Genomic DNA, 12370 nt, shown 5'->3' on the forward strand with positions numbered 1-12370 from the left:
ACATTGTTGTCTGGACGCAAAACTTTTAAAAAACGACAAGGAAAAACTTTTCTGTTTTTAGTGCATCACTGTCGTGTAAACATACGTTTTTCTTGGCTGATTTATGAGCATTTCAAATAAAGACCACCTCAGATGTCCTCACAAGATGGTTTTCAACATGCTTCACTATATTTGTGAGGACATTTTCAAAAATTCACTATAGCCAAACCCATACACAAACTTTTACAATCTATCGGTAGCCTAATTACGGACAAAACTTCACTTCACACTTACAAATAAATGGATAGAGTAAAAGAGTATGCGTATTTGGAGTGCTGGCAAAGGGAGGGCTCCGAGCTTGGAATTTGGCCCGAACCCAGAGTACTCCCCCTGCATCCCTGGCTGGGATAAGAACCATGCAGAAAACTGTCGAGGAACATAGGTGAGTCGACTGTGTATATATAGGCCTTGCTGATCGGATAGATCGTTTGAACGTGCATGTTCCTCCTGAACTTTGTTAATAAAACATCATATAGATGTAATTTACCTTTATCTTTCATACTGTAATATATTTCAGTCCTCCAGAAACACTCTGCATGATTGCAAACTGATCATATGCTATCTCCTTTAATATTTTAGAAACTGATTCTTACTTTTTATGACATTTATATTTTTTAATAATGTGTTTTCATTTATATAATCTGATTTTGATATTTGTATTCAATTATGTATGTTCTTCTTCTTCTATTAATTAAAATTAAATGTTGTTTAGGTGGATCTAATGATATTTTTTATCCCCTGACTCTAATCTCACAAACCTTTCTGCATTTTACTAATTTGTAACTCTGGTCCCCACAATGTAGGTGTGGCAAAAGAGCGGTATTACAGGTAGAAAGAATTTCGACTACGCCACCCGGGGAATTTCGCCCCGGGAAATATGGACAACACTCAAGTTACTATTACTAGGTCACTCAGGTTCGATTCTCTAATAAAGGTAGGCAGAGACGTGGATATGAAAATATACAAAAAATTTATTTATACAAAATTTAATTTAAAGCAGCAGGGTAGTCACGTTAAAAAGGCAACCTGGAGCTATACTGACAAGGTTTTGAGTTACAAACACATTCAAGTAAACAAAAACACATTTGAATAAACACACACTCTTTCAATACACTGGTTACACAGACACCATAGAAAAAAAGACACAGACTAACAGGGCTGAGGCAAACCACGGGAGGAGGGATCACTAAACTTAATTTACCAAAAGCACACTCACACACACAGCAAAGACTTCAAAAGTGTCACGGCAAACATTCGAAGAAAACACCACCACCACAAGAGATCCTCCACCCGTGGAACCTCAGCACCTGAAACGAAAATCACAAAAAAATTATTAATAACCAAACTTCAACATACCAACTGCACTAAAGCCCAGTTGGATGATGTTTAGGGTACGGTCATGAGCAGATAATATCACCATTAATAGACAATCACGAATAACATACAAAGGTGTAAACACAGACCATAAATAAATAACTCAATTCACGCAATGAGCTCACAAGCAGATAGTTTGGTGTTCCATTTTTGACACCAAGTGTTAACCTCAAAAGTTCAATAAAAGAAACATTAAATCAACAAATAATAAATAAAACCAGACAGCAACGGTCCCCCTCATCAGTGGGGTGACGATCTTCTCACAGATGGCAAAAAGTTTGTATTGCACACGGTAGCGACAGTGGAGCAGGAAAATACGATGCGCTCTTAATCTGGCAGCAAGGAATCGACGGGGCTGTAATAGCTTTTTATAGCACCAGCAGGAAGAACAAGATCGCCGGACGAGAGGGAAAATCCTAAGCCAAATACAAAGAAACACTAAGATTTATGCCTCAATGGCTAAACTTTCAGCTCGTAACTACATGCGCAATAACACTTACCGGAAGTAGACGATGCATTCGCACAATGTGCTTGTCCTTTCACAGGCACGGGTACTCAAATCATGCAATCCGCTGTTCAGATAGACTACAGGGACACTGCACATAACTCAACACAATCAGCCGATCCTAAACCCCCAAATAAAGACAAACAATACGCTTTCCATCAACAGTTCACACATACCTGAAAGGCGAGCAGCCAGCATATGCAACCACTGCGACAAACCGAAGGAAAACCGGAGAAGACAGACAAGCTAAACACAACACTAATAATTAGTCCCCTACATACAAACAAACTAAAAACAGAAGTTGCTATATGCTAACACACATACCTACAGCCACTGTAAACACTGGAAGGAGGCGGAGTCGAACGTGACGCATCCCGGGCTACAGCCAACCAGCTCTTAAATAGGGTGGATTACCTGCTGATAGGTGCTCACTAATGTCCATCACCTCATTCATCCGGTTACAATCCATCCCCACCTTTTGTATCGTCGCCCCGACGATAGACCACTAGCCCATGACGGCTACACACCGGGAAACGAGTGAAACACAAGTTCTCTGCCATGACGGCTAAACACACTGAGAAACGAGTGATACACAAGTTCTCTGCCATGACGGCTACACGCACACCGAGAGATACACAAGTTCTCTGCCATGACGGCTACACACATTGAGAAACGAGTGAAACACAAGTTCTCTGCCATGACGGCTACACGCACACCGAGAGATACACAAGTTCTCTGCCATGACGGCTACACACATTGAGAAACGAGTGAAACACAAGTTCTCTGCCATGACGGCTACACGCACACCGAGAGATACACAAGTTCTCTGCCATGACGGCTACACACATTGAGAAACGAGTGAAACACAAGTTCTCTGCCACGACGGCTACACGCACACCGAGAGATACACAAGTTCTCTGCCATGACGGCTACACACATTGAGAAACGAGTGAAACACAAGTTCTCTGCCATGACGGCTACACGCACACCGAGAGATACACAAGTTCTCTGCCATGACGGCTACACACACTGAGAAACGAGTGAAACACAAGTTCTCTGCCATGACGGCAACCAATTTCCTTGTGCCGCCCGGATGCGACACGTTCGACTTCCACGCACCTCAACTCGCCCCAACTGATCCGAGACTAGCTGAGAGTCAATGTGACAGCAATGTTGTAAGGCCTGGAAAAGTTCATCGTCCATGATTACAAATCAGGAAAGATCACTTACCAATACAAAAACTCACAGGTCTACTTGTCACACACTCCTGAAAGAAACTGCTGCTGTCTGGTTTCTGCAAAAAAAAAGAAAACAAACAAAATACCCAAAAACACTAAACCAACAAAATAATACCCACGTCTTTGCACTACACAATAGAGACCCTGCCGACTACGCCAAATGTGGCAAAAGAGCGGTATTACAGGTAGAAAGAATTTCGACTACGCCACCCGGGGAATTTCGCCCCGGGAAATATGGACAACACTCAAGTTACTATTACTAGGTCACTCAGGTTCGATTCTCTAATAAAGGTAGGCAGAGACGTGGATATGAAAATATACAAAAAATTTATTTATACAAAATTTAATTTAAAGCAGCAGGGTAGTCACGTTAAAAAGGCAACCTGGAGCTATACTGACAAGGTTTTGAGTTACAAACACATTCAAGTAAACAAAAACACATTTGAATAAACACACACTCTTTCAATACACTGGTTACACAGACACCATAGAAAAAAAGACACAGACTAACAGGGCTGAGGCAAACCACGGGAGGAGGGATCACTAAACTTAATTTACCAAAAGCACACTCACACACACAGCAAAGACTTCAAAAGTGTCACGGCAAACATTCGAAGAAAACACCACCACCACAAGAGATCCTCCACCCGTGGAACCTCAGCACCTGAAACGAAAATCACAAAAAAATTATTAATAACCAAACTTCAACATACCAACTGCACTAAAGCCCAGTTGGATGATGTTTAGGGTACGGTCATGAGCAGATAATATCACCATTAATAGACAATCACGAATAACATACAAAGGTGTAAACACAGACCATAAATAAATAACTCAATTCACGCAATGAGCTCACAAGCAGATAGTTTGGTGTTCCATTTTTGACACCAAGTGTTAACCTCAAAAGTTCAATAAAAGAAACATTAAATCAACAAATAATAAATAAAACCAGACAGCAACGGTCCCCCTCATCAGTGGGGTGACGATCTTCTCACAGATGGCAAAAAGTTTGTATTGCACACGGTAGCGACAGTGGAGCAGGAAAATACGATGCGCTCTTAATCTGGCAGCAAGGAATCGACGGGGCTGTAATAGCTTTTTATAGCACCAGCAGGAAGAACAAGATCGCCGGACGAGAGGGAAAATCCTAAGCCAAATACAAAGAAACACTAAGATTTATGCCTCAATGGCTAAACTTTCAGCTCGTAACTACATGCGCAATAACACTTACCGGAAGTAGACGATGCATTCGCACAATGTGCTTGTCCTTTCACAGGCACGGGTACTCAAATCATGCAATCCGCTGTTCAGATAGACTACAGGGACACTGCACATAACTCAACACAATCAGCCGATCCTAAACCCCCAAATAAAGACAAACAATACGCTTTCCATCAACAGTTCACACATACCTGAAAGGCGAGCAGCCAGCATATGCAACCACTGCGACAAACCGAAGGAAAACCGGAGAAGACAGACAAGCTAAACACAACACTAATAATTAGTCCCCTACATACAAACAAACTAAAAACAGAAGTTGCTATATGCTAACACACATACCTACAGCCACTGTAAACACTGGAAGGAGGCGGAGTCGAACGTGACGCATCCCGGGCTACAGCCAACCAGCTCTTAAATAGGGTGGATTACCTGCTGATAGGTGCTCACTAATGTCCATCACCTCATTCATCCGGTTACATAGGCAAAACCGTATCTACACACACATACACTGGCATGCACTCAAACATACCGAGAAAGCTTTAGAGTATGTTCCCTGTTCCATTTATCAGGAGATTCCCCTCCTGTCAAATACATCTTTGCACTGCGTTGTTTGCTATACTCTCTTCTTATCAGGATGCACAAATGGCCTGTTAGCAGCCAATCATGCATGCTGTAGTCATTTTAACCACAGTAAAGCTCGTTTACAAACACTCTTGTCGTGCAGTGCATGAGTTTTTTGCCAAATGAGGCATGGCTTGATGGATTGATGGCGTGACGTCAACACACAGTTACCTTGTCGTGAGGGAGGGGGGGGGACTAATCTGTGTGTATGTGTGTGTCAGGAGAGAGAGAGAAGGAGAGAGACGCGTTAATCTCCAGGGAAATGGGCACGTTTGGAATAAGCGGTACCAGTCAGCAAGCTCACTCTAATATTCCAATGGCTGTGGAAGAAGTGTTTCCAGAGAGAGAGAGGGAGGGAGAGAGAGAAAGAGAGAGAGAGAGAGGGGGAATATGAGGGCAGTACTCAGGATGAGCCTGCGCTTTGAGGCTGTAAAACACTAGACCCTGAGGGCATTCTCTGAGGTAAGCTCCGTCTCTCTCATATTTTAACAGGGTTTGACGCCACAGTGTTAAACTACGGCGCGTCTATTCTTTATGTTTGTAAAGTAGCGCGCGGTAAATGTTCGAGTCTCTTCGCGCACCTCCATATAGGCTACTTGCGCTCTGGTCTGTCAGATATGAAGATTGCGCTTAAATCGGACCGGCCTCGCCGTTAACTCTCTTAAGGTAAATATAGGCGGTAGAAGAGTGCCTACCTGAAGGCCCCAGGGTTATCGCCGGCAAATTGTATTAGTCAGGACCTGAGAATGGATAAACGAGTTCAAAGCCGTCTTCAGGAGTCCTTTCGGCGTTTTGACAGTCACTTCATATAAGTCAGAGAAGTTTATACATTCTGCTAAAGATGTGTTGAATGAAAGAAATATATCATCTATAACCTGCTCAGTAATTTCCTCTAGTATACTATTTCTTGGTTTCCTTGTTTCAGCTGGCTGCAGCTATTTTGAGGTCAGTACACTGACCAAATTAAAGCAGCTTCACGCAGCAAATTACACATTGAGAAACTGCTTTTAGTTCAGAGACTTGTGTGTGTGTGTGTGTGTGTGAGAGAGAGAGAGAGAGAGAGAGAGAGAGAGACCTACTTTATGAGGGGAGTTAAATAGGTTTGTTAAATGTCACACCACAGCCGCTTTTACGGTCACCTCCTAATAAAGCAACTATTGTATAATAACAGTTTTTAAATACGATCTCACCTACATGGAACTTGCGTTACATCCTGAAGTTTTGTATAGGCGACGGAAAAAACAGTTCATTTGCCGGATTATTGCTCAAATTTTAGTGAACGTGTGACTTTTACAGCTACCGGCTCGTTTTGGGTGAAATCGGTTGCCATTGTTAAAGTAAACCAGATAGTTTCCTGTGGTTATAATGCACGAACATGTAGGCTATGTCTGTTCTTTAAGTTTCTGATAATGTGTAAAATAGATCTATCTATCTATCTATCTATCTATCTATCTATCTATCTATCTATGGGGATGGTGTGTAAACTGCTCAGTTTAATTTAAATAGGTCTACGTTAGGCTAAACATCCTCATTTAAATAATAATTTAAATGTAGGCTATAGCGTGTCTCACCCTCTGTCTCCAGTGACTTTACTTCATTTCATTTAAAGACTGACCTTCATTGCAGCTCTCCCTCTTCAGGAAAGCTGACTGCAAGAGAAAAGAAAAGTGAGCTGGTATCTGCCGTCCAGCTGAGATGCCGCGACACTGACGGCCCTGCCCCGTCTGTCGAACCGGACCAATGATGATAATGAACACGATGATGTCCACACGGCGCGTGTAGCGCTAAATTCACTACTACCGGACTCTTACGAGACACTCCACTTTGATCCGCGCTCATTCAAACTTCAGATGGACTACATTCACCCTGCACTGACCAGTAAAATGAATTGGATCACACTACTGCTGGCCGGCTTGACTTTTTGGGGCAAAGTGTCCGTGCACAGCTGTTTAGATTATGATGACAGTTATGATTATTATGAAGAGGAGAAAACAGAGACGATAGACTACAAGGATCCCTGCAAAGCCGGTAAGACGCTTTTTTATGCAATTTGTCCTATAGCTTTTGATGTGTTCACACTTTTTGTGAGGTGATAAAAGGATAAAGCACACCTATTTGCGCTTGACGCGATGCTGCATGGTGATAAACGTATGAGTTGCTGTGCATGTTATTCCCAAACTTTAGATGTTTTTTTCTTTACGCGGAGACGCGCGTCTCGCAGAGTCCTCTGGTACAGGAGCATCAGCGACGCCTCTTTTTATTTATTTTTTCTTTTCTTTTCTTTTCTTTTGACGTAGAAATATCTCTCACGAGCCCTCCTCCTCCGCTGATATTATCTAGCCCGCTTTATTTCGGTTTCTCCCGGGATGATCCCGCGGCTCGCGAGGCCACGTGCGCTTCTCTGTCATAAACCCGTGCTATCCGTGCGCACGTTTGTCCGTGCAGGTATGAGCGCGGGTGCACGATTTACAATATATTTTATTATTTAATTATTGTATCAATCTAGCGAATGTGAAACTGAGTTCACTCAGTCCATCTGAACCTGTATTTATCATGCTGACTGCTGGCAGGCAAAGCTTATTGACTGACCTCCTGTTATTGCAATAAATATTTGTGTTTAGTAAGAAAAAAGAACGAGTACATAAAAGTAATCCGTGGCTTTTATATGCGTTTAATAATGTTATTATTGCATTTTACATTTATATAGTGTAATGATTATAGATTTAGTGGGATTGACATCTATAGATGTTTTAATGGAGGATTAAACTGTAAAGATTACAGACGCACAAGATTACAGGGACAGTGTGTAGGCTATGTATGTAGAGTCAGGGGTGGCATGTTTATGTATTTGTATCTTTATGTTAACACATATTCATACAGATTATCAGAATGCCATTCATATGATTTGTTTTTCACCCTGTTCTCTTTTGGATGTGTAAGTAAACTCAGCCTAAGACAGAGCAGATGTTTAAATGCTCTGTCTGCAGTCACATTTTGTAAAATTGCTCTGTTCTTCTCCCTCTCCAATGCAAACACACAGATTCACTCACAAATCTCCCTCTCCACATTCTCTTTCTCATTTTCCTTTGTGTATATATCATGTTTACTCAGGAACTATAAATCTGAAAATTTTTTTCTCTGCTGCAATGTGTTGGCATTGTTTCCAGGCCTTCATGAGACAGATGCATGTACACGCAGAGGGCATACATACTGTACTGTACTGTACACACAAGTAATATGGATTACTTATAGAATGACTAAAAGCTTGGGATTGCAAGAGTGTTTGTATGCGTGCAGTGTGTATGTTTGTTTGGATTAATGTGTCTATGTTTGGGTGTATGCATGTAGGAGTATGACTGTTTGGCAGTTTAGGGAGGACCTCGGTTTTTCCAAACTGTGAAATATTCAGCCCAGAAATTTGACAGGCTCGTTGATAGCAGTACTACAGGGAAAGGGTGGACAACATCATCACACAACCTTTAAGCACATGCATAAATAAATAGACTTAGAAAAACACTTTTAATCTCTATTACACAGAGATTCTGTCAGATTTATGTCACATATTCAGGCGATCTTAATTCATATTGTTAGTACTAGTAAACGACAGCCTGTACAATATGTATGAACATGTACCCAGCTGGCTCCCTTATGAATACCAGTGTACACTCAAGATGACTGAATGTCCTACTGAAGGATAATATTTCATATATGTGACCCTGGATCACAAAACCAGTCACAAGCACGGGTATATTTGTGGCAATAGCCAACAATACATTGTATGGGTCAAAATTATAGATTTTTCTTTTATGCCAAAAATCATTAAGGTATTAAGTAAAGATCATGTTCCATGAAGATGTTTTGTAAATTTCCTACCGTAAATATATCAAATATTTATTTTTGAGAGTGATGCTGAACAATCGCGAGCATAAATTGACAACTTTAAAGGCGATTTTCTCAGTGTTTAGATTTTTTGCACCCTCAGATTCTAGATTTTCAAATCGGCCAAATATTGTCCTATCCTAACAAATAATACATCAATGGAAAGCTTATTTATTCAGCTTTCTTCAAAAATTGACCCATGTGACTGGTTTTGTGGTCCAGGGTCATATGGTTAATGTGCTATCACAAGCTACCATTAATATTCAGTCTACTTTTGACAGTGGCCCCAAAATAAAACAGTGCTCTAAAACATCATGATGTTAATATTAAAATGAAAGTTTTAACAGTTGTAATTCATAAACCGCAACTTTATATGTAGTTGCTACAGTCATGATATGCATTAGTGAAAACGTTTGAGTTACAGTGCTTAAAGATCTTTGCATCATACCAGGTGAAATGCTGACCGTCCAAAAACTGTCCAGGTCATTGAGCGTGTTCGATCCAGCTCTCGCCACTCTCTTAGCTGATGGAGCATTTTACCTACGCGTTCGCAGTGTAGCCTTGCATTAGCATAGTGTTGGTGTGTTAGCAGAAATAGCCATGCTAATTAAATATAAGGTGTCAATGGGGGAGCTTCTGTGCCTTTCAGATGAATGAACCCAAATTTAGCTTAATTGTGTACAGGCTTACACACACACACACACACACACACACACACTTTTGCTTAAATATCTTTTTCTCGTTTGTGTAGACTAGGCCTAACCATACCATTAAAATTCATGTTTTGGCACTTGTGGATATAAATTAAGACATAATTCACTTCCTAAATTACTATTTGGAAGGGTTTTGTGTTAGGGCTGCACAATATATCCTTTAGCATCGATATCGTCGTTGATATGTGATCCATACGGACCAGGCCCCACAGTTCGAAATGCATGAATGCATAAATGTTTAACCATCATAGAGTGAAAGTTTATAATTTTTTATCACTTTTTAGGTACTGTACTGATTTTAAATCATTTGAGTGCAAGAAGACACAAATTCGAAACCCGCTCGCTGTTTTCTGTGTGCATATACAGAGCCGAGCACAAAGCACGCAAACACTGAATTCTGTTCTCTTTCGCATCTGTTTGTGCTTGAGTGGACGCATGCATGCAAAATTATATCAAGAGGCCTGTTTCGGATAGTTATAAGCACAGTTGTTTATGGCTCACGTGAAGGTAAACAATTAAGAAATAAAATGGATGCGTATCATTATATTGGTTCCGTCCTTTATCTCTTAAAGTGACAGCCGCATAAAATGTTCTTTAATGTTAACCTATATAAATGTGCGCTATTATTAGGCGCATATTCAAGTGTTTGTGCGGAGTGTTGAAGCTATTATCGTGCTTACTGCATGACATGTAGGCACCAACTCGATCACTTTTCATTTAACTTAAAATACTCTTCATTTTTGGTCTTACTTCAAGAGTAGCCTAATATGTAATTTGAAACTGACACATTTTATTTGTGTGCACTCACAATAACTAAACGTTGTGCTTTTGTAAAATACAAAAAACAATCGGGATGCGCGTTCTGTAGCCTCGGTCTCTGTGAAATTGAGCGCGCCAAGAAATAAACCGAAACTCAGCGTGAACTTTCCTCACAGACATGAGAAATACATCTATCGAAAGCTTGAAATTTCTATTTTTAAATGAACCGATCCAAATGGAAAACAAATATTCTCCGATTATGTTATGAAACGTGCAAATAGGTGCGTGCACTATTGCAGAGATGACGAGTCAGCATCTTCAACTTCATCACTGCAGCCGAAAACACAGAAAACACGAGTTTATCTATAAATTATTAAAATGTTCAGACAATTTCCTTGCTGTTTTTTCACGACACATTCATAATCATTATACTTGTGCCGGTGCGCTGTGGCAAGCTTTATGCGTGAGCTTGAGCGCTGATTAGGCTTTGTATAGGCAATTAAAGGCTCATTATTATGATTTGGCTTATTAATACATGTGAGATTAGTCGACTAATCGCTTAAATGAACGACTAATTGTCGACTACAAAAATCTTTAGGTTTTTGGGCAGCCCTAATTTTACTTGAAAGACTAAGCAATGTTATTTTTACATTTGATTGTTCAATTTCTGTACCTGAATACTGTTAGACTTACCTGAAAAACATAAATCACTGTTTATTTCATTTGTATATTTGTTCTATTGTATTTATCAATGCTTGGAATGTGTTTATAATTTTTTATGCAGATTCACTTTCTACAAAATCACCCCAATCATTCTAGAATGATTCATTCTTTCCAAAATAGAGCTATTTAGGTCATCTGTTGAAATTGTTCCAATATAATGCAGCCCTATTTGGTAAGGCAAGTTTTGTTGGTTCAGAACTTGTTCATTGTACATATTTAGAAATTTCAGCCAAAGGGTTGCAAAACCTGAAACACGTCAAAATGTTCTTCTGTATGTTCAAGGTGTATCACCTTCATGAGTTTCTGGTAATGGTTTGTTTTGGTTGACATAACAGAAGGCTATTAACTCCATTAATGAGGTAAGTGCATTGTTTAGGACTTTGGTTCGTGTTTACAGAAACCAGGAGCTCAATTGGTTTCAATGGGTCACTAAAGGGCTAGTTACATTATACAGTCATTAGGTGATGTTATCTGTTTCTGTTATCTTAAGACATTGTAAACCTAACGACACTGTTGCCACAGAATAACCAATCTTTTCTGATTATGCAAATTTAGCCCACGCCTCCTTGTTTAGGCAAGAGAAACATAAACAGACCCGAGGGAGTATACTGGGAGTGTATGCGGACAGGCTTAGCTTAAGGGGCAAACATGCAACAAAAAAAAAGCTGATGTGCGTTTTCATATCGAGCCAACAAAGCTTTATTGGCATTATTGTCAGCATTTAGGATATTGCCAAAGTGTTTACACAATACTAGTAGTGAAATATACAATACAGAAATTAAATGAAGTCAGGTACATAAAGTAATATAGTAAGTAAAGAGTAATACAAGTGCAAAATAGAATACGATAGGGGTACATTTACATATACGATGGATGGTATACAAAAAGCTGTAGTAATGGATCGCCCATCAAAGTACACAACACCCACTAAAACTCTATACTATAATATTACCATTTTTTTCTCCTTTATACTGTTCACTTGTAATGTTTGCAGCTCCTCTCAGATACTTTCTGCTCTTCATTCCTCACTATATCTTCATTGGCTACACATTCATTTTTTCCATTAGTTTCATAGAGTTTCATTAGTTGTAGTTTATAGTCCTCAAGTTTGGTAGTGAACAACAGAATTATGCTGTCTAATGGCTGAGAACTACTTCCAGCAATGATGTCTTCACACACACGAAAAAAAAACTTTTACTATACCTGTCCTGACAATGGCGAGTAGTTTGAGAACATGTAATGAATATAGCAAATTATGCTGTTTAGCTGGTTTTATCTGTCACAAAGAGTTTTGGTGA

The 12370-nt window shown here is 40.0% G+C and overlaps 1 protein-coding gene and 2 long non-coding RNA genes across 5 annotated transcripts in view; 1 reads left to right on the forward strand and 2 right to left on the reverse strand.

Moving 5' to 3' along the window:
- Nucleotides 1–1694: 1694 nt before the first annotated feature.
- Nucleotides 1695–2234, reverse strand: LOC311072838. The gene is made up of 3 exons (XR_014604061.1): nt 2095–2234; nt 1914–2009; nt 1695–1829 (listed from the first exon to the last, which is right to left on the reverse strand). It is a non-coding gene; the product is annotated as an uncharacterized lncRNA (long non-coding RNA).
- A 1934-nt stretch (nt 2235–4168) lies between these two features.
- Nucleotides 4169–4736, reverse strand: LOC311072843. Its single transcript, XR_014604063.1, has 3 exons — nt 4569–4736; nt 4388–4483; nt 4169–4303 (listed from the first exon to the last, which is right to left on the reverse strand). It is a non-coding gene; the product is annotated as an uncharacterized lncRNA (long non-coding RNA).
- Nucleotides 4737–5202: 466 nt separating this feature from the next.
- tll1 (tolloid-like 1) overlaps nt 5203–12370 on the forward strand; it is a 50588-nt gene continuing 43420 nt past the window's right edge. The window contains exons 1-2 of one of the 3 annotated variants that reach the window (XM_084098079.1): nt 5203–5460; nt 6625–7026. In XM_084098079.1, coding sequence (XP_083954205.1) covers nt 6849–7026 — 178 coding nt within the window. In that variant the 5' untranslated portion in view covers nt 5203–5460; nt 6625–6848. Of the gene's footprint in view, nt 5461–6607; nt 7027–12370 lie in introns of all 3 variants that reach the window. The other 2 variants (XM_084098080.1, XM_084098081.1) reach the window with 2 other exon arrangements.

This window comes from Abramis brama (genome assembly GCF_963993115.1).
Source record: "Abramis brama genome assembly, chromosome: 2".
Taxonomy (NCBI): Eukaryota; Metazoa; Chordata; class Actinopteri; order Cypriniformes; family Leuciscidae; genus Abramis; species Abramis brama.